At 41.5% G+C, this 22721-nt stretch overlaps 1 protein-coding gene across 11 annotated transcripts in view; it reads left to right on the forward strand.

Moving 5' to 3' along the window:
* ERC1 (ELKS/RAB6-interacting/CAST family member 1) overlaps nucleotides 1–17319 on the forward strand; it is a 523541-nt gene extending 506222 nt beyond the window's left edge. For all 11 annotated transcript variants that reach the window (XM_086714405.1, XM_086714409.1, XM_086714403.1 and 8 more), the window contains one exon: nucleotides 11690–17319. In XM_086714405.1, the coding sequence (XP_086570531.1) occupies nucleotides 11690–11827 (138 nt within the window). In that variant the 3' untranslated portion in view covers nucleotides 11828–17319. The remainder of the gene's footprint in view (nucleotides 1–11689) is intronic.
* The last annotated feature ends 5402 nt before the right edge of the window (nucleotides 17320–22721 follow it).

The raw sequence follows: 22721 nt of genomic DNA on the forward strand, positions 1-22721 counted from the left end.
ATAAATATATTTATGAATGTTTTGCCTCAATTTTTGGCTTCGCTATAAATGAAAAGAATTACAAAGAAATGCAAATGAAAATAGCCCTGTCATATCTGCAAGATCAGGGTGTGTGTGTGCGTGTGTGCATGTGTGTTGCCCCACTATATTGAGTGGGTGGGGAAATGAGCACCCATATTTGTTGTCTGTGGGCTGAATATTAGTTCAGCTCTTCTGGAACAGTTTGGTAAGATGTCAAAAGCTTTAAAGAGGTGTATACCCTTTGATCCAGGAATTTAAAGAAAACGATCATAAATACGCAAAGACTTATGTACTAGCAAACTCAACAGGTCACTATTTATAAAAAGAAAAAATTGAAAACAAACTAAATTTCTAATAATGGAATTATTTAAATTAAAATACATCAATAAACTTGATTACAGTATGACCCATTTAAAAATTGTGTTTTAGGGGCGCCTGGGTGGCTCAGTTGGTTGAGTGTCTGACTTCAGCTCAGGTCATGGCTTGGGGGTTTGAGCCCTGCGTCAGGCTCTGTGCTAATAGTTTAGAGCCTGGAGCCTGCTTTGGATTCTGTGTCTTCCTCTCTCTCTGTCCCTCCCTTGCTCACACTCTGTCTCTCTCTGTCTCTCAGAAATAAATAAATATTTTTAAAAAATTTTTAATAAAAATACAAGTTGTATTTTAGAAGAATTTATAATCACATGAAAAACTCCTTGTAGTAATTAAGTGAAAACAACAGTTTATTAAACAGTATGAACAGTACGAGTTGATGTATAAGTGGAACATTCATAAATAAATAAATAAATAAAGAAGTATTTATTAAGCATTTGAAAAATAGTCAAATTCAGGAGAGAAGGGAATTAGAATTATGTTGACATACCCTGATAATCCTTAAATTTAGGTCACGTGAGGGTTCGTTTACTGTTTTCTTTTGTGTATGTGTGAAATTTTCTATGCTTAAAGTTGAACAAAACCCACAAAAACTTACCCCAAAAGAAATCATAAAATGGGCAAAGAAAGTAGATTGTGTCAATGTACTAAAGCACTTAGAATAATACCTGGTCCACAATAAATGTCCAGTAAGTTAGTTGCTGTTATTATTACCACTTTATAAATAAAGCTCAAGGAAAACAGTCTAAGCAGAGGACAAAAGACGAAGAACAGAGGAATGTCCCCTAAAACTCAGGTTTTGCATGTGTGGGAGGAAGCAGAAAGAAGAGGAACAGCAGCAAGACAGACAAGAAATATAGGGACAGGCAGAGAAGAGCCAGAAAGTCAAGTGGGAGAGAGATTTTAGAAGGAGGTGTTATCAGAACAAGTATCACAGAGGAGTTCAAGGATAAGACAGTTAAGACCACTGGATTGTGCTGTTAGGTAATCCTTGAGGTTTGGTTTGTTTGTTTTTTTATAACATGCATACAGAAACTACACAAATCATAAGTATGCAACTCAATGAGTTTTTACACACTCCTATAATGAACACCTGAAGAAGCAGAAAGTTACCAGCACCTCGGAAATCTCTTGTCATGCCACTACTCCACCCTCCACGGGTAACCTGGCTTCTAACACTTCATTTTGCCTGTTTTTTAATTTTATATACCTGGAATCACAGAGTATGTGTCTAGCTTCTTTCATTCAATGTCATGTTTATGAAATGTGTCTATTATGATATACATACACATTCATTCTCATTGCTGTATGATATTCCATTGTATGAATGAATATACCACAATTTATCGCCTAGTTGTTGGTGGGCATTGGGGTTATTCCCAGATTTGGGCTGTTTTTCTGGGTCCCCTTGTCTGTTCCATTGGTCTGTTTGCCTGTTCTCGTGCCAATAGCAAGCTATGCTAATAACAGTAACATAGTTCATGTTCTTATCACTTTGTTGTTTGAGATTGCTTTGGCTCTTCTTGGTTCTTTGCGTTTCCACTTACGCCTTGAATTAGCTTGTCACTTTACATGCACACATGCCAGAGTGTTTTATTTGGATTGAATTGAATCTGTAGATTAGTTTGGGCAGAATTAATTCTTTATACTATTGAGTCTTCTGATCCATGATCATATTGTATTCCTCCATTTAAGATATCTTTTATTTCTGTAAATAATGTTTTACAGTTTTCAGTGTGGGAGTCTTAGCTTAGTAACCTTTTGAGAGAGCAGTTTCAGTGAATAGCAAAAACTAAATTCTTAGATGCTAAGGAGGAAAATAGGAAACAGAGGTAGCAAATATAGACTGTTCTTTTGAGATGTTTGGTAGTGAAAGAAAGAGAAAAATTGGGACTAGCTTGTGAGGGAAGCAGATTCAACAGGTCATTTCAGGATGAGAGTGCCCTCTGAAGCCATGGTGAAAGACCAGGGGAGAGGAGAGATTGGAAACACAGAGTTAATTGAAGGGACAGGGTCATAGAAGGGTGGCTACAGGGTACCTGGAAAATAGATTAGGAACAAGGAATGTTGTGAGGTTGTTTTGAGGTGTAGTGTGTTTCATGTCTGCATTACCTTAGTAACAATTTCCTCAGACTCACTGGTTGCTTATTCAGTGAATGGTACTAACCCATCATGAGTGCTGTGCTCTTGGTCACTAATGGCCCCAGACCCCATGTGCAGAATGTTTGGAGCAGCAAGACTTGTTGCCCTCATAGTCATCCCTAATCCACATTTTCAAATCCCTATTTCATTGAGCAAAGCATGTTATTTTATATTTTCTCTACTGTACATACCTATTCATCTATTACTACAATAATCTCTTCCTTCAGAGTATCTTCATCAAATTAAGGTTTAGTAGAATTGGGTTTTTCCACTCAATCTTGAGGTACCCAAGAGATTTGAGGAAGATTTTGTAGTGATATTTTATATATGGAGGGAAACGAGGGTGCTGAGATAAGGGATTTAATGCTTAAATTGCAGCAGGAGCTTGCGGGATTCGTGGGAACAAATCCACTTTGCAGTTTTGTAGAAATTATTTTACATTAGAAGTGTTTTTAAATTTGTTGTTTGGTTTAGATGCAAAGCTTTCAATATGTACACAGAAAATTGCATTTTTCTATCTAGAGAGGGCATTGTGCAAACTTAGGTGCTGCATATAATTATGGTGTTTTAAGAAAGTAAACCAAGAAGACAGTATTTTTCACCTCAGTACTTGCAGTGGTGGAATTAGCCTGCCAATATTAGAAAGTAGAGAATAGGAAATAGAAGATCTTGTTGGATTACTCAATCTTAATATCCACTAAGTTTGGATATGTAGCTTTAACAAGGAAGGGAAAGAGGGGAGGGGAAAGGATTTAATTCCTAGCAGCTAGGGTGTAATAAGAATTTACGTTAAACCCCAAATATTACATGTTTGTACTTTTTGGGAAATTCTTTTCTGATGTTAAATCTTAAAGGGGCCTTCTTTGGGGAGGAGGTGAGAGTTGAATAGGCAGGCATAGGGGCAGGGTGTGGGCAGGGGTAGAGGGAACAAGAAGAGTGAGATATCTGGTAAATTATACTTCAGAAGCTAGAACACACTTTTCCCAATTTATCCATAGGACCCACTACATACTGATACCGTATAAAAACTTCCTTTTTTAGACATGCGATGTGTATGCTAAAGAAATGTTTTAAAATAACAAGGTACTAATATATTTCAAGATTTGTTTTCACACCTGTGCTGTATAACACATCTGTCTACATTTTTAGTTTGATGGCTTCACATTGCCTTTCTTTCCTAAGTGGTCTTTTTTTTCTCTCACACATTCCTGTACTCCTTTGACTTCAGAATGACTAAAGCTTTACATTTCGAAGTCAAAATAAAAAGCCTCATTTTAAATGTAATTCAGGTTTCACACAAAAAATTGATCTTTGAGATTTTTTTCAAGACAGGAAATTTTAGCATATATTGGATCAAGTGCCAATAAACTCTCTCCCTGCTCAGCCATGCCCACATCTAATACTGCTTTCAGATAAAATGCAAACCATGCATAATCCCTGGAGAATAGAGAAAGCTCCACCAGATGGAAAGCAACTCCAGCTAATGAAGGAACACTTCCTTCTCTAAACTCTTTTTTTCCTTCTCTGAACTATTTGATTCTTCTGATCCTCTTTTTAAACACCTTTTCCCAGGCAAACCATTCATTAGCCCTTGGAAAAAGCATAGCCTATAGTCTGCCTCTGTTTTTTTTTTCCCCCTAATCTTTTTCTACCACTTCTACTTATACTTTCTCTTCCACTGCTAAACCACTCCTCCAGCTTCTTGTGTACACCCTCCTGACATTTGTAGGTAATAATCGCATTCCCTTCGCTTAGTCTTCAGTTAGTTCAGGTCTACTACTTAGTTCTAATCCTGCCCCATAAAATGATCCTTTCAGCTTCTTAGTCATGCCTGCCATTTTCCTTTGAACTCATTCCAGTTTGTCTCCATTTTTCTGGTAATAAGGTGCCTGAAATGGAACGCAATGCCCTAGGTGTGGCTTCACTGAAACCATGTAATAGAGTGAGGGTCCTCTGAGGAATAGTGCCCAAGCCTAGCCAGCCCAAGGACCTTTTGTCACCGTCAAAGAACTGGTACTGCTTCTGTCAAGACCCAGTAATTCCTGTATTCCTGAACTTCAGTGAACAGCCAAGTACATTTCCTCCTCTGTGCCTCTGTGAATAGTTCATACTGTTTCTCCAGACCCTCTTTCCTGCCCTCATCTCAACAGCCACACTCTTCAAGAAACTTCCTCTTCCTTCTTTCCTTTTTTTCTGTCTTTGCAGTTTTATTTTGCTGTAATTCACACACCATGCAATTCACCTATTTAAAGTGTACAATTCAATAGGTTTAGTACATTCTCAGAATTGGACAACTGTCACCACATCAATTGTCAAACATTTTCATCATTCTAAAAAGAAACACATATTTATTAGCAATCACTCCCAATTACCCCATCCCACCCCAGCCTTAGGCAGCCACTAATCTACTTTCTGACTCTGGATTTGCCTATTCTGGACATTTCATAAAAATGGAATCATACAGTATGTGGTCTTCTGTTGACTGGCTTATTTGACTCAGCATAGTGTTTTCATGGTTCATGTTATATACCATGTATCAGAACTAAATTCCTTTTCATTGGCAAAACAATCAATACTTTTTGAATGAATATTTTATACATTTCTATTTGCCCCTTTTCAGTCTTGGAATATCAGAATTACATGTTTAAAAACACATGCAGCTTTGAATATTTATATTATATCTTTGTATCCAAATTTCTTATAAAATTGATGCTGCTTGTGGTATTAAATAATATAGAAGTATATAGAGTAAACAAAATTAATTAAAGACCTAAATCTGAGACCTAAAACTGTAAAAATGCTAGCAGAAAACACAGGCAGTAATTTCTTTGGATTTTTGCCTTAGCAACATTTTTCTAGATTTGTCTCCTCAGGCAAGGGAAATAACAGCAAAAATAAACTATTGGGATTACACCAAAATAAAAAGCTTTTGCACAATGAAGGAAACCATCAACAAAACAAAAAGGTAATCTACTGAATAGGAGAAAATATTTGCAAAGGATACATCCAGTAAGAGGTTAATATCCAAAATATATAAAGAACTTGTACAACTCAACACCCAAAAAATAAATAAATTAATTAATTAATTAATTAAAAATCTTATTAAAAATGGGCAGAGGACTAGACATTTTTCCAGAGAAGACATACAGGTGGCCAACAGACATATGAAAAGGTGTTCAACATCACTGATCATTAGGGAAATGCAAATCAAAACCATGATGAGGTATGAGGTATCACCTCATACCTGTCAGAATGGTTAGAATCAAAAAGACAAGAAGTAACAAGTGTTGATGAGGCTATGGGGAAAAGAAGACCCTTGTGCACTCTTGGAAGTAATGTAATTGGTACAACGTGGAAACCAGTGTGGAGACTCCTCAAAAAAATTAAAAATAAAAACACCATATGATTAAGTAATTCTACTAATGGCTATTTACCCAAAGAAAATGAAAATACTAATTTGAAAAGATACATTCTTCCCTATGTTTATTCCAGCTTTATTTACCATAGCCAAATTATGGAAGCAATCCAAGTGTCTGTCAATAGATGAATGGATAAAGAATTGATAAAGAAGATAAAGAGAGGGAGGGAGGAAGGGAGAGACGTATCTACACATACACATATATACAATGGAATATTACTCAACCGTAAAAAAGGAATGAAATCTTGCCATTTGCAACAATATGGATGGACCTAGAGGGCATTATGCTAAGTGAAATAAGTCAGAGAAAGACAAACACCATATGATTTCACTTATATGTGGAATCTAAAAAACAAAACAATTGAATAAACAAATAAAAAGCATAAACACACCTATAAATACAAACAACAAACTGGTGGTTGTCAGAGAGGATGGGGATGGGTGACTGAGCAAAATGGATGAAGAGGAGTGGGAGATACAGGCTTTCAGTTATGGAATGAATAAGTCATGAGGATAAAAGGTACAGCGTAGAGAATATAGTCAGTGGTATAGTGTGATAGTGTTGTAATGGTGACAGATGGTAGCCACACTTGTGGTGAGCATAGCATAAACATATAGGTATGTTCAATCACTCTGTTGTACACCTGAAACTAATGTAATATTGTGTGTCAACTGTAATTAAAAAAAAAAAGTATAGAGAGTAAAATTGAAAGTCCTTCCATCCCTTAGCAGTATCAAAGTACCCACTTCCCCAAACATATACCAACACGGATTAACAGTCTTTTGCCAGTGTGATAGGGGGAACAAAACTCTATCTTGTTTAATTTGTATCTCTTTACTCATTAGTAATTATTAATACTCAGTGAGGTTGTGTATTTTTTATGTGCTTATTAGCCATTTGTTTTTCTTCAATGAGTTTTTTTGTTCATATCCTCTGCCCATTTTTCTATTATTAGGCTTGTATACAAGCCTAATACTTTCATAATACATTGATCCCAATCCTTTGTCTTTTTTTCCTTTATTGATTTTAATATATGTTGAGGTATATTCTCTCTATACCCTCTTTGTTGAGAGTTGTTATAAATGGATGTTGAATTTTATCAAATCCTTTTTCTACATCTGTTGGGATGATCATATGACTTTTGGCCTTCATGTTGTTACTGTAGTTTATCACATTTTACTGATTTGCAGATGTTGAAGCATCCTTGCATGCTTAGAATAAATCCCACTTGATCATGGTGTACATCCTTTTAATGTAGTATGAAATGCAGTTTGCTAATATTTTATTGAGGATCTTGTATCTATGTTCATCAGCAGTATTGGCCACAATTTTCTTTCTTTGTGGTATCTTTTCTGATTTTGGTATCAGTAATATTGGCTTTGTAAAATGAGTCTGGCACTGTCCCTCCTCTTCTATTTTTTGGAAGAGTTTGAGAAGGATTGGTATTAATTCTTCTTTAAATGTTCGATAGAATTCACCAGTGAAGTCATTTGGTCCTGGGCTTTTGTTTGTTGGGAGGTTTTTGATTACTGATTCAGTTCCCTTGCTAAAAATCTGTTTGTTCCAATTTTTTATTTCTTCATGATTCAGTTATGTAGGTTGTATGTTTCTAGGAATTTATGCATTTCTTCTAGGTTGTCCAGTTTGTTGGCATATAATTTTTTGTAGTAATCTTTTTGATTCTTTGCCTTTCTCTGGTACAGGTTATAACATCTCATCTTTAATTTCCAATTTTGAGTCCTCTTACTTTTTTTCTTGGTAAATTTAGCTAAAGTTTGGTCTATTTATCTTTTCAAAAAACCAGCTCTTAGTTTCATTGATCTTTTCTATTGTCTTTTTAGTCTCAATTTCATTTCTATTGTTTTTTTAGTCTTTTTTGTTATTTTGTTCCTTCTGCTAACTTTGGGCTTAGTTCTTTTTCTAATTCCTTGAGGTATAAGGTTAGGTTGTTTGAGATCTTTCTTGCTTCTTACTGTAGGCATCTGTCACTATGAGTTTCCCTCTTAAGAACTGTTTTTACTGTAGCCCATAGATTTGGTATGTTGTATTTTCATTTTTGTCTCAAGTAATTTTTTTTAAGTTTATTTATGTATTTTGAGAGAGTGCGAGCAGGGGAGGGCAGAAAGAGAGGGAGAGAGAGAGAATTCCAAGCAGGGTCTGCACTGTCAGCACAGAGCCTGATTCAGGGTTCGAACCCACAAACCGTGAGATCATGACCTGAGCCAAAACCAAGAGTCAGATGCTTAACCAACTAATCCACCCAGACGCTCCTCAGGTAATTTTTGATTTCTTTCTTGGCCCTTTGGTTTTTCAGTCACATGTTGTTTAATCTACAAATATTTGTGAATTTTCCTGTTTTCACTTTGTAACATTTCTAGTTTCATATCATTGTGGTTGGAAAACATGCTTGATGTGATTTCAGTCTTAAATTTATTAAGATTTGTTTTGTGGCTTTCATATGATCTATCCTGGAGAATGTTTTGTATGCACATGAGAAGAATATGAATTCACAGTATAATTTTTAAATTTGGATCTTTAGGTAATTTCAAATTTATGTTTATGTATGATATGAGCAAGAATCTGACCACAACTGGGCCCAGTTGACCTAATACAGTTAATTGATTTCAAATGCCTCCTGATCATATTCTAAATCCCATTGATCTAATTTCATCAGTACAATACTCTTCTAATTCGTGGCTTTTTACAGTATGTTTTGTAATCTGGTAAGCCAGTCCACACATTGTTTTTCTTCCTTTAAAATATTTTCTTGGTTCCTGTTGTATATTTATACATAAGGATAAATTTTAGAATTAGTTAGCAAGCTCTGAAAGAGCCTTTGGGATTTGGTCTGAAATGTATTTATAGTATATTTTTAGGTGAAAACAAAATCAGCTCACAAATAATCTATATACTATCATTGCCATTTTGTTTCTAAAATTACACGTGTGTGTGTGTGTGTGTGTGTGTGTGTATGTGTGTAATAAAACAAAGTCTCAAAGAATATATGACAAAATATGTAGCAGTGGTTATCTCCTGATGCTAATATTACAGTTGTTTTTTTTTTCTTGGTGTTTTTGTTTTAAAATTTTTCTACAATGCATGCGTAATACTTTTTGAATTAGAAAAAAAAACCTGAAAAATTTTAAACTAAAATGGATCCATTAAGTAACTTCGTGATTATCTGCTTAGCAGAAGCCAAATTAGAAAAATATTTCATAGGAAATGAATATGTGACTTGTAGAGAGTAAAGTGCAGATACCCGACTCAGAATATAAACCAAAGATGTTCACAATATTCCTAGGAAGTACTGAGATGGGAAACTGAAGCAATACAACCTCACAACCTCCTCTGTTACTTTGTGTGATTGACTTCAGTTCTGTTCAAGAGATTTGAGAATAGTGGCCTTTTCACCTAGCAGTATTTCTGGGTTATATTCTTTGCAGCTGTATTTAAAAGGCACTTTGCTTCTTTGGTTTCCCCATTTCAGAGATTCATATTCATATGACACAGTCAGACCTGGAGATGCGTCAAGACTTAGAGTAGTCTAAATCTGGTCCTTGCATGTCCTGGTATTCAGTCAACATTTAACAGAATAAAGATTGCAAAATCTGTTCCCAACTCTTTGATATATTTGAAGACGCAGCATGCTAATTCTTGGCTCACAGCATGTGGATTCTGTCAGCAGTGTAATTAAAACTTGGTTCTTAAAAAAAAAAAAAAAAAACTTGGTACTATTTGCCTTTTAATCTACATGCTCTGTCTAGGTAATCTTACCTATTCAACAATAATTGTAACAACATCTAACATACATAATTTTCTGTGTGTCAGGTATTGTACTGCAGTTTATATAAATAGCTCATTCAGTCCTTAAAACAGGGGCACCTGGGTGGCTCAATCTATTGAGCTGTCAGCACAGAGCCCGCCGCGGGGCTCAAACCCACAAACCATGAGATCATGACCTGAGCCAAAGTCAGATGCTTAACCGACTGAGCCATCCAGGTGCCCCCATGTTAGCCCTCCTTAACTCTCACCTGGGCTTGCCACAAAACTTCTTTTAGCTTAGTGTTCCCTCCACTCAGGCTAACATGTTTTTATCTTCACAGGTCTCTTCTAAAAAAAATGAAGCTGACAATGTTACTACACTGTTTGAAAACTCTTGGACTTCCTTTTTGTGGGTGTTTCTTTCTTTGTTTTTTAACCAGATTCAATCTGAACTCCTTAGCTTTACAAACAGTCTGGCCCTGTCTGTGTCCTCATCTTCATTTACTTTTTTTAATTTATTTTTAATTTTTTTTATTTTATTTTAATTTTATTTTTTTAATTTACATCCAAATTAGTTAGCATAATCAGCTTCATTTTCTGTCACTCTCTGCCCAGCCCCCTTACCTTATGCTCTAGCTATGCTGAGAAGCTCCCTCATCCCCAAGGTCCCACGCCCTTTCTTAGCCCTACACACCTGCCCTTGTTTCATGTGCTTGAAAGCCTCTTCTGCCTTTGACCTCCCAGCAAACTCCCGCTCAGCCTTCAAGATTCACACCACATACTGCCTTCAGTAGCATCTTCTTACACTCCTCCAGGATGCAAACAGCCCTATTATGTCTTCCACTACAGTGCATGTCTGAGCCTCGGCCATGGCCCCTACCATCCTGTGTTGTAATGATCTGTTTGTGTGTTTTCTTCCATTAACCCAAGTGGATCTTCAGGGAAAAGACCAGATCCGTTCCATCTTTCAGCAAGTAGTAGGCCCTCAATAAATGTTGTTTTAATGCTTGAAGGAATGTCCAAGAGAGTGTTTGAAACAACAGGAAGTTAGAATTATATTTCTAAGCATCTTAAATGTTTCTCAAAATAATCTCTTTAGCTATATGAGCAGATAGTCTAATGTACTGAACAAAAGTGGTATATAGCAAATGGGGAAAGTCTTTTAAATTGTAAGTTTCCCTAGGATGAGAACCATTACACAAGATTAAGATCCTACCTGAGGTCATGCATGTATCCCTTTCCCCATCCTGGACAGAGGTGTGACATTGGGACACAGTGGAGAGAATGTTCCACCTGGAATGAGGGGACTGGAGCTGGGGCTCCAGCTCCTCAGATTACTGGTGAACTAGTCACACCTTCACGAACAAACACTTGATGTTAACGTTTACACTTTCCTGGTTGTTAACGTTGATGCAGGAAGACTTCACATAGAAAGTGCCTCTCTTTTTTTTTTTTAATTTTCAGCTTTAAGGTTTAATTGACAAAATTGTGATCTATTAAGTGCACGTGATGATATGATAGACATTGTGAAGATTCCCACAGTCGAGGTAATACATCTGTCATCTGACATACTTCCTTTTTTCCCCTTATGAGAACACTTAAGTTCTACTCTCAGCAAATTTAATTCTACAGTATGATGTTATCAACTGTAGTCATCGTATTATACATTAGATCCTCAGACCTTATTCATGTTATAACTGAAAGTTTGTGCCCTTTTACCAACCTGCTCCATCTCCCCACCCTCCAGCCCTTGATAGCAACCTGTGAGTTTGACTTTTTCCCCCCAGGTCCCACTTATAAGTGATACCATGCAGTATCTGCCTTTCTGTCTCGTTTATTTCACTTAGCTCAAGGCCCTCCAGGTTCATCCATGTTGTTGGAAATGCAATTTCTTTATTCATGGACAATAATTCTTAACCCAGTGCAAACAGGATAATTTTATTTTATCTGAAATCCATCTTTTCTTTCCCTTTCAGCTTCAGAATGAGCTAGAAAAAGGTGAACGGGACAATGCAGAACTGCAGGAGTTTGCCAATGCCATTCTCCAGCAGATAGCAGATCATTGCCCCGACATCCTGGAGCAAGTGGTCAATGCATTGGAAGAGTCATCCTGACCCTGCTTTATGGGGAGTAGCCAGCCCAGCAGCCTGCTATAGTAAATCCAGGTGCCAAGAAAGAAGAGCTGGACGGAACAGGCTCCCAGGAGCTTCTGGCACCCAGCAAACACTACAAACTGTATCCCATCTTGGTTGGTCCTTCAAGTATGATTCCAGCACCCTTTCTACAGCTCTCATCTTAACTCTGCCTTTCTACTTTGGATATTGTCTCTACACTAGTTTTCTTGATGTCCAGGGTAGGTAAGTGGCCAGGTTTCCGTGAAGAACTGCCATCTGGTCATCAACAGTGGAGGACTGTGGAAGCTGGTGGTTCTGCCCTTACAGTGGGACATGGAGTAGGTAGCCTGTTTACCTTCTGTCCTTGACATGAGAACTAAATCTGGAATCTCCTTGGAGTTCAACATATTGAAAGAAACTTCCCCATGGACCAGAGAGCTGAGTGTTCTAATATCACAACAGGTGCTTTCTCCTAAAAGGGTTAAAAAAAAAATCTTAAAAAGAGAGAGGGGGAAAAGAGAGAACAGGGACAAAGAGAAACTGACTCTTCTTACTGTTTCTTTCGCTCACTTTCACATGTAATGTTTTATGCAGGGGAGCTGCAAGCAGGCCTCATGAGGGCTTAGTGAACACTAATACCACAAGTTTGGAGTCTTCACCCAGTCCTGTTTGTCTCACTCATCCTTGCTCTTCTCAACCAGTTAATAAGAAGATGGTGTGAACAGTTCTCCCCCGGTCCCTCTTGTTTAAGACCTTTGACCTTATTATACTTAATCTGTCAGATTATACGTCTCAGTCTGAAAGAGAAGAGGGGTTTGACACGAACCTTGCCATCAACCACCTGCTGCTCTGCTTCTGTAGAAGATGACCGCTCCTTGGGCCCAGGCTGGTTTCTCCTAAACATCTCCCTCATCAGCATTCTAGTCCCCTGAGCCCCTAAAGAATGCTTCTGCCTTCCCACCATCCATGTTCTATGTATGCTCTTGCGGCCCAGCGGTTGCTGAAGTTCATGACCCACCTTCTACCCTTTTAGCTTTACTCTTGATGTGCACTCCCATAACCATAGCCTCGTGCATTGTCTGGAACCTCCCTTCTGGCACAAATGAATGTTTCTCATCCCACACACATTCCTTCCTCCATTCTTTCATTCAAATAGTATGTATGAAATGCCTACTATGTGCAAGTCACTGTTAGGTATCCATCCTTGAAAAAAAGTCTCTTTTTAGTGAGGGAGAAATGTAAAGGACTCTGAGACATACCTTGTTTGAGTCAAAGCAGTAAAAGGTATACCTATCCTCTCCCTACTCCTTCTGAGTAGAAGTTATCTTTTTCATAAAAAAATGTTTTACAGATGAGCATTTCTCACTATAATGTAATTGATGAGTTCAGGGGCAGGGAGCTGAGTCACTTACTTGCCTGCAGGATCTTATTTGGTGGTTCGGGATTTTTATTTGTTGTCGTTACCCTGCAAGAGTATAGTGTTTAGGGGGGCTGCAGTAGTAGATAGTGTTTTCTTCACACATCTGTGTACACCATGTGGAACTTGGCCAGCTCCATGTTGCGGATCAAAAAATTGACCCTAAAGTTGCAAATCAGGTTGAAGGTATTGGCATTTTGAGGGGCATTTTTCCCAGGTTTGACAATGACAGTCATAAATAAATAATCAGGCACCAAGAAAGAGACCACTTAACCCAAATGTAGCCTTTAACCACCTCTCCAGCCAGACGCCCACCAGATACTCACATCTTCTGATAAGAGTTGCTGGGCTAAATGCTTTTGTCTTGCATTTTGTCCTTTCCCCCTCCCCAGTTACTCACCCAAAGAATGATGCTGCCTGTAAAGTCATCACAAGCCTTCAGTCCAGTATCTTCCCACCAGCAGCCCTTGACTGTCCCATTAACTTATATGGTCATATCTCCAGCTGCCCTGATTCCCTGCTGTAAAACAGCCTCTCCTATGAGAAGCTGTAGACTGTTTCTTATCGAAGGTTTAAGTGGACTCTGCTCATAAACTTCTTACTGAGATGCTTCCTGATAGCCAGGCTGGCCAGAAGCAGGGGAAGTGGGAGATGTAGGGGTAAGATAGTAAGTGGTGGTCGTTTGTGGTCAATCACCTCAATTCCATGTATTTATTGCACTGCCCATAAATCATGTAGATAGCCCCCAGTATTTTAAGCCTGGTGTATTAGCATCTCACTTTATCTACCATAATGCAAGGAACTGAGGTATGATAATAGCCTTCACGGGACTACGGCAGAACAGAGAAGGCAGGAGAAGAGGCCATCCACAAAGAAGTGGCCTGGTTCTGGCTGTTCTCTAGCAGCTTTGGCAAGGGAAGGCATCAGCAGGTCTCCCTGGGTCCTGCTCATTCTGTCTTTGCTGTCAAATACAATACCTGTCACTTTTGCCCACTTGGTGCATGACTCTCACTGCACTTCCTTTCTTCCCCTTTTCATTTCAAGCCTTCTTGTTGCTTCTTCTCCAAAACTTTATTGAAGTCCTTGGACAAATACTTCTAGTAAGAAAAATATCTGGGGCAAACATTATCTGTGTGGTCTCTGTGAACCGTAGCAGGGATCTCCTTGATTTCTCTTGGGTGGTCATTCTAGCATCTCAAATGGTTCTGGGGACTGTTTGGTTCTAGATGAAAGTAGGTTCTGGCTAAACTTTAGTAGTGAACATGACCTGACTGTATATTATAGGGACAAAATTAATACAGTGTCCAGCACTTAGAGTATCTTCTTGAGTTGAGATAACTCACTGAGCCAACTTTTACTAAATGCACTATTCCCATCACACAAAGACTTATCATTGCATGACACTCTTCTGGTGTTCATGGTTTCACTAGGTCACTCAACTGCTGCCGAAGGTCTAGAGCCTTGAAAGCTCACTGCACATTGCCTATTATGTTCACCAAACTCATCCATTCCATTGGCAAGTCTAGTTGCCCCTTAGCATCTAAAGATCTGTACCCCAAATCAAGGTCATCACGAAAGGGGACAAGATGAAGAAGAGTGAGTGGAATCCAATGTGGGGCTGAAGAAATACAATGTGATTTTCTCATCTTTTCATATACCTCTATTCCAGGTACTCATTGAGTTCTTGATGAAGTATCTGAATTGAGATTTACAAAGACTTGGATACTATTTGAAATGGAAAAGATTTTAAATAGGCTTTAATATATTAAGAAATATGAATGGGAATCCCTAAATCCATCTCAGCTCTAACCTTTAACCTAGTACCTTATAACCTAACAAAGATCGAAGTGCTTCTCTCTCTTCCTTACAGTTGGTCTTTAGAAATATTAGTGAAGCAAACTGGACCCAACACTGCCTTTGGTGTCAGTAGTAGCAGTGGGACTTGACACCTTTTGTCAATAAAAGTCTGTTTGGTTTTCCACGGGAGCTCATTGGCTCACCCACTCCCCAGAGAGAAGAGGAAGTCATTACAAAGTTTTATTAGTCATCCCTCCCCTGCGACATTCAGGATTGGCATTTGGATTTGCTGCTGATCCCAGAACCATCCTGCCCTCCCCTTTGACCCCAGCAGTGAAGCATAGGCCCGCTGGCTCCCCTCTCGGAGGTTTTGAGGAAAGAACAAATCAAAGAATATGTTGTCGCATCGAATGTGACCCTCACGTGGCACTTCCTAAGTTACCATGGGCCCTGTGTCAGCAATATCAGTAACTCCCATGTCTGCCTCCCCAGCCTCATGTCCCTCCTGCAGGAGTTCAGAACTGGAGAAGCAGGTAAGGAGACAGTAGATGTGGTGTGGATGCTACCCTTTGCAAGCCTGCAAGGCCGACCCCTCCATCACTGCCAGTCCCTGGGCTTCTCAGAACAGCGACTTGAACTGGTCAAAGACATGTTCTAAAAAGAATCTGGCATTTTTCCCATGCGGACTAGGGGAACGTTTGGGCAAAAACACACACACACACATTACAGGGAAATCCTTCTGAACAAAATGGCTGTCTTTATTTACTCTTTTTAAGCAAAAACTGTTTCCAAACTTTTTAGTGTCAAAACTGTAACCAAGCGTCTCCTGATTTCTTCCAACGTGTTTGGTGAGTGCTGTGACCCTATTGTAGGTATTTCTTCTGACTCTTTTGGGGGAAAGGTGGTTTTAGGGATTGATTTGGGGGGAGCGGATTTTTGTCCCATCCCACCTCCTCTTTGTTTCTCTGCTTGTCGATATTGTCTGTGTGGCTCAGAGCATTGGGGCAGTTACATTGTGTCCATTGTTGAGATTATTAAGATATTAAAAAGTAGTTTGTAGAACTGAAAAGTTAAAGAGCTGTGTTTTTAAAAATGCAAAATGATATCATGTTAATAAAGGAATTCAAGCTATGGGGCAGCCCAACTCCTCCCCCTCCTCCCAAGTTGGCTTAGGTGGCACCTGGACTAGCCACTTGGGAAACACGATGACCACACTCTAGGTAGGGGACTGCCTGAGTGAAAGAGACAACTGCTGCGTAAAAGGAATTGGAATCTGGGGCTCAGAGAGTCCCCACTGTGCCAGAGATTTCCTATACATCCTCAGGACCCCTGGGTAGAGGTTTCAAATTTTGTGACCCCATAACCACCCTCAAACCCACATTGGTCCCAGCTCAGTGTGCCTAATACTGTGTGGTAACCTAGGCTTGACTCGGAAGCGCCATACCCGGCAGCCCTGTACAGGCCACAGAACCTCTTTCCTGCCCACTTGGTGCTATATCATCCAGTGACTCATCCACTATGGGCCAAGCAGTGGCCAGCCTGGAGCCTGCAATCCAGGTGAATGAATTGTACTCAGATCTCAGTTCCTTCTGGCTTCAGTCCCTAGATTCCTTCCCTTGAAGCTTTTTAGACCCTACATCTCCCAGGCCCAGGCTGTCTCTCTTGGCCCTAGAGATGCCCTGATCAGGAAAGGACGGGAACCCTGCTGAAGCCAGAGAATTCGCCCCGGGCCAGAACAAGCGCTCTGAGCCCAGCCCTTCTTTCCACACCGCACCAGTATTGCATTCACGCTCCAATGCAGCCAGACCTACCTGAGGGCAACACACCATCCGTTCTGGCCTGTCTGCCCACGCAGGACTAGCCGACTAGCCCAGGAACCTGCTGAGCACACCGGGATGTCCAGGATGGGGACTCGGGGGTCTCCCTGGGACTCGCCCCCTCTGCTTTGGAAGAGGGGAGCTGCACTTTAGTGAGGAGCTGAGGAGCACTGGGCACGGACTCCTAGCTTGAGTTCCTTTTGGTGACAGTAGCAGCCGCAATGATGGTGTCTGTGATGCAGATGCACCTGCTGCCTTCAACTGTGTGTGTGTGTGCGTGCGTGTGTGTTTGCGTGTGTGTGTGATGGCCAGAGTCATGTTACTGACAGGATAATGACATTACAAAGAAATTGTGTTATAGTCAACTTTGCCTTGATAATTATTGTAAACACTTTGTCCATTTTTTCTTTTTTATTCACAAACTAAATCCATCAGGAAATTATAAAGTTATTTAAAAATTGTGTGCTGTGTCTTTCTTTGAGTCTCATTCAGTCTGATTATCCAAGTGAGATTAGTCCTCAAATGCCAGAAAAGCAGGGAGAAGCCAGTGGTCTCCCAGAGATTAACGCTTTGGTAAGTAAGCCAAGAACCAGTGGGGCTCCAGGTTAAGGTGGGGCCGGAGGAGCCCAAGGCTGGCTCAGTCCTGAAGGGCCTGGCGGGGTGATGCCCCCAAATGAGTAGGCCTCCTTCAGGCTCCCATCTGAACTCTGGATTGGCAACCCCTGAGTTCCTTTTTTTTTTTTTTAATTAAAAAAATTTTTATTTTAATATTTATTTTTGAGAGTGAGAGAGAGAGAATGTGAGCGGGAGAGGCACAGAGAGAGAGGGAGACACAGAATCTGAAGTAGGCTCCAGGCTCAGCTGTCAGCACAGAGCCTGCCGTGGGGCCCTTAACTCATGAACCGCAAGATCATGACCTGAGCCGAAGGCAGATGCTCAACCAACTGAGCCACCCAGGAGCCCCCTGAATTGCTTTTCAAAGTCAATTTCCACCTTCCTTTCTCCCTTACATGCTAGGCCCCGAGCCAGTTTCCCCGTTCCGCATCTAACTGCGTTTCCAGAGCTTGTACTCAGGTGAAGGAGCAGCCGTGGCATAGCTGAGGTGGTTTCATTCAGGACTGGGACTAAGGGGGCGCCCAGGCGGCTCCGTCAGTTGAGCATCTGACTCTTGATTTTGGCTCAGGTCATGATCTCATGGTTCGTGGGATCAATCCCCCGAGTCAGGCTCTGCGCTGACAGAGGGGAGCCTACTGAGGATCTTTTCTCATTCTGTCTCTCTCTCTCTCTCTTCCCCTCCCCTGCTCATGCTCACTTGCCCTCTCTAAATGAATGAACTTTTTTTTTTAACTGGGACTCGGGCTTCACAGGGGTGCATCTGATGTATTAGCTCAGGGATGTGGGGTTTGTAGGAACCAACAGAAAGTGCCAATACCAAGAGTCAAGGAGCTAGAGAACCTGTGTTTGAAAATTCCCCAGCTTTGGTATTTGTCTTGGTCTTAGGCTCAATAAGAAGTTACTCTGGGGGACTTCTTTGTGAGAATTCGCTCTCTACTTAGCTCCGTTTCTGCGTCTACTCCAGAAGGGAATCAACCTGCTTGCTGCATGCACTCCCTCTCCCATGGAAACTGCTGCCCACTGTGCTCTGGCACTTGGGAATTGGACCGGAGAGTCAGACGTCGCCCCTCCTGGCAGGTTCTCCCAGCACCTGGGCTCTAGCCCTGCCTGCCTCCAGCTGGCACAGCTGCTGAGAAGTCCCACCAGGTGGAGGAGCACCTGGGAGGCCGTGCTATTTGCAGGACTGGAAACCTGACGTTGCTCGTCATTTCGTCACAAAGCAGGAGTGATTCTACTTGAAGAACGTGTATCATACTGCAGGATATAAAATCCCAACCGCCAGCAGATGTGTCCACAGGAAGCTGTCAGATTACACTGGTCAGCTGTTTCCAGGGTTTTCCATTAATCTTATTTCACTATTTGTTTATTCACTCTGCGGTCTACCAGCACTCAGTTGCAGACAAATGGACACAGAGACCACAAGGTTTAAGGAAAATATGTGAGAAGAGAACTTGCAATTGAGAATTCCATCCATTAACTTGGTTTTTTTTTTTTTTCTCTGAATTGGGAAAAGACTGCTATTATTTGATTTTTGAGGTGGAATGTCCCAGGCTGGCTCAAAGATGATTAAGAACTAGCTAGATCCGGGGGTGAGGGAGTGTTCTGAGCTGGTTTGAGATCCACGAGCTTTCCCAGATGTCCTGGAAAAAGCCCTGGTTTCCCAGCCCAGAGCCCTTGGCTGCCCCTTGATCTCTCACCCTCTTTTCAACCTTCCCCTTGAAAATAAGGCCGCCTTCATCGAGGTCACAAGCCACAGCCATAATGAGGATAATATATGATTATGTGTTTCCCTTTTGAAAGCTCCTTTAAGAGTGTAAAGCATAAAATTGCTTTTTTCTTGTCTGCAATTTGCTTTAAGATAATCCAGTATGTGTGTTGAGAGGTGGTGAGGAGCAGGTTATAAGTACAGAAATATTGGCCACGAATCAGTAACTGTTGAAGCTGGGGGCTGGGTGCACCGGCTTCATTATACCATTCTGTGATTGCGGGTGCTGGGAATTTTCCTGAGTTCAAGAGTCACATCCTCCAATTATACTTGCCCAGTCATCACACATGCACCTTTTCCCCGAGGATCCAAGTAACCCGCCTTCACAAATTGCCAGCAGAGCACTCAGTTCAGTGTGCATGCTCTGCTGTGTTCTGGGTACCAGCCATGCAAGTAATACCAGCTTGGGGCACGTTTCCCATGTGTCAGGCTCAGCTCTCAGCACCACACACGTTTTATCTCCTCTTCATAGCAATCCTATGAGGAAGGTGCTGTTACCCCCATTTTACAGATGAGGCACGGGCCAGTTAAACAACTTTCCCCAGGTCTTGCAGCCTGTAAGTAGTAGGGCTGGAGTTTAAACCCAGCCCTGTCTCCAGAGCTTGTGCTTCTCAGCCCATTCCTGTGGCCACTTCTCTTAAGGAGCTCACAGTCAGTACAGGACGAATCCCAATAAACTGTGGGAACACAGAGGAGCAGGCAATGCTCTTCACAGATTTTCAACTTTGACCTTGAAAGCTAAACTGAATTTTGCCAGCAAAGGAGTTCAAGGATGGAGGAGGCAGAAAAGAGCCTGAGCAAAAACAGGGAGGTGGAAAAGGACACCATGTATTTGGGGATAGCAAGCAGTCTAATGTCAATAGGTCAAATACTGCTTGGCTCAAAACCATGGAGGAGAAGACAGGGAGGCCGCAAACATAGCTTAAAAGGAGGTTGGATGGGCCCATACTGTGAGAGATCTCTACCGTCCTGGAAAGGAAGGCAAGGTAGAGCATTACCCACACCACCAGTGACCATAACTACAGCCACAACAAGAGCTGATGAAAGAAAGAAAAAGAAAGGAAAGAAAGAAAGAAATTAAAGAAAAGAAAAGGAAAAGCACCTGGGTGGGTCAACTCCAGGAAGTCTCCAGTCCTAGTGACGATGGAGGCTGCTGGAGATAGGAGCAGGCTGTAGCTGGAGCTGTTGGAGGGAAATCGCCCAATGTTACAAGGCCAAGAAGTGATGGGCCTAGGGTCAAACCTGGGTCCGTCTGTTTGCCAATCTTTGTCCTTGGTTCCCTTCTCCAGAAGGCTCTGTCGGATCCGGGACTCTGAGGAGACTCCCTGCTAGCCTTGCAGGGTGTGAGGCATCGAGGCCAGCCTGGGGGCTGCGGGTGTTGAAAGGAAGAGGAAAATAATGTGTCTTGCTCTTTCACAAGCAGGATGGATGAGTCACACAGGATTTTGTGCTCTTAAGCTCTGGGCGCCATTTCTTCCCCAAGAATCAGGCAATGAAGCACTATGAATGCTCTCGGCCCTTGATGGGAAAGAAATGAGGTTTGAAGCCTTGGTAATACCACGTCAGCCCTCCCTGTCCACAGAGACCATTCCCTTGCCATGTCTGATGGAAGAAGTAATTGCCCCACCAGAAGCAACATTCACAGGGTGACTGAGGGATCCGCACATCCTCGCGTTGGTCCTCTGTCTTGCTTCCAGCTGTGCCACGACAGCATGCTGACCTTCATCTTTCCCTTCCTGCATTAACACTCCTTCCCGTCTCTCAGTCTCAGTGCCCCCAGCCCTTCAACCTTGCTTGTGAGGGTGAAGAACTTGAACCATGTTCATTTAAGAGGGAGTGTTGGACACAAGGAAAAAATGTCCACCAGATGTCCGCAGAGTTTCCATGCCAAAAAGCCACCTCTGTGGCCCCTGGTGGAATTCACACTCAAGAGGTGGTTCCTTTTTGGTTTGTCTTGGGCTTGATTTTTTTATTATGATTTTATTCTTTTAAAAAAAAATTTTTTTTACATTTATTTATTTTTTGACAGACATAGAGCACAAATTGGGGAGGGGCGGAGAGAAGGAGACACAGAATCCGAAGCAGGCCCCAGGCTCTGAGCTGTCAGCAGAGCCTGACACAGGGCTTGAACTCACAAACTATGAGATTGTGGCCTGAGCCGAAGTCGGATGCTTAACTTACTGAGCCACCCAGTTGCCCCTATTATGATTGTATTCTTTAGCATTGTCGGAAATGAAGCTTTGGAGGGAGTCCATTTGCAATCTTGGAGTTGTGTGCACAATTTAATGGGGTGGCATCCCTGAACTCCTTACTGTGTGTTTGTGTGGCATAGATGTGCTGGGAACAAAGCCCAGCAATGAGAACTTCTGTGTGACGTGCTACGGCCCTGCTGTCCCTCCCATGGCAGTGAGCTAGGCGTCCAGGTAAATGGAGAACCAAGTGGACAAAGGCAGCAATCTTGGAAACACAGGGCAGGCTCCAGGGTGAATGAGTGACTGAAGTTTTTCTTTGATCGTTATCATGAGTATGGATGTCAGGAAGATCCTACAGCTTTAGGAGTCATCTGACTCTAGGAATGAAGAAAACTGAAGAAGCCAGTCTATCTTCCTGGACATTCCCACCACACGAAGCTTCTGAAAGGACACCTGTCCAGGAGAGGCTGTGCTACCCCAGGGAGGCTGTCTCTGGGCCACACTAGCTCCTTGCCCAAGTACAGCGTCTGTGGGGCCAAATGGCTGTGGGGAACACGATGCTTATCCCTCTTACTGGGTAGAGAACAAGGGCAATGTAGGGATTGGCATGTGGAAACCTTGGCTTTGAAAATGAAAGAAGACCTAAGTTCTCGTCTTATCTGCACTGCTCATTAGGTGTGTGGCCTTGGAGAATTCACTAGATCTCTTTGGCCTTCAGTTTTATCACTTTTTTAATGTGTTTTTCTTTGAAATTTATTTATTTATTTTAAGAGAGAGAGAGAGAGAGCAGGGGAGGGGCAGTGAGAGAGGGAGAGAGAGAATCCCAAGCAGGCTCCACATTGCCATCCCAGAGCCCAATGCGGGGCTGGAACTCACAAACCATGAGACCATGACCTGAGCCAAAATCAAGAGTCACTTAACCGACGGAGCCACTCAGGTGCCCCTCATTTTTTAAATAGAAATAACAGTGTCTACTTCACAGGTGCATGGTGAAGTGAGGCAAGATAGCACACAGGAAAGTGCAGGAGAGGCACCCAGCAGCTATTTGTTGCATTAATAAGCTCGGTGGGGGGGAAGGGGGCTGTCCCTTGCTTGGGAACCGTTTGCTGGGCAGCACCCACCAATGGTAGGGTAGAATTATCCCCATGGCCTATGAGTAAATCTACATACTGTTTTGCCTCAAGACTTGAAAATGAACCATCACCTGTTTAAAAGTTCATCTCACTCTGACCAGAGCCTACAAGTGCTATTTCCCACTGTGTGGAATCCTACAGATGGGAAAACTGAGGCC

This window comes from Puma concolor, chromosome B4 (assembly GCF_028749965.1).
Source record: "Puma concolor isolate L17-30 chromosome B4, mPumCon1.1.hap2, whole genome shotgun sequence".
Taxonomy (NCBI): Eukaryota; Metazoa; Chordata; class Mammalia; order Carnivora; family Felidae; genus Puma; species Puma concolor.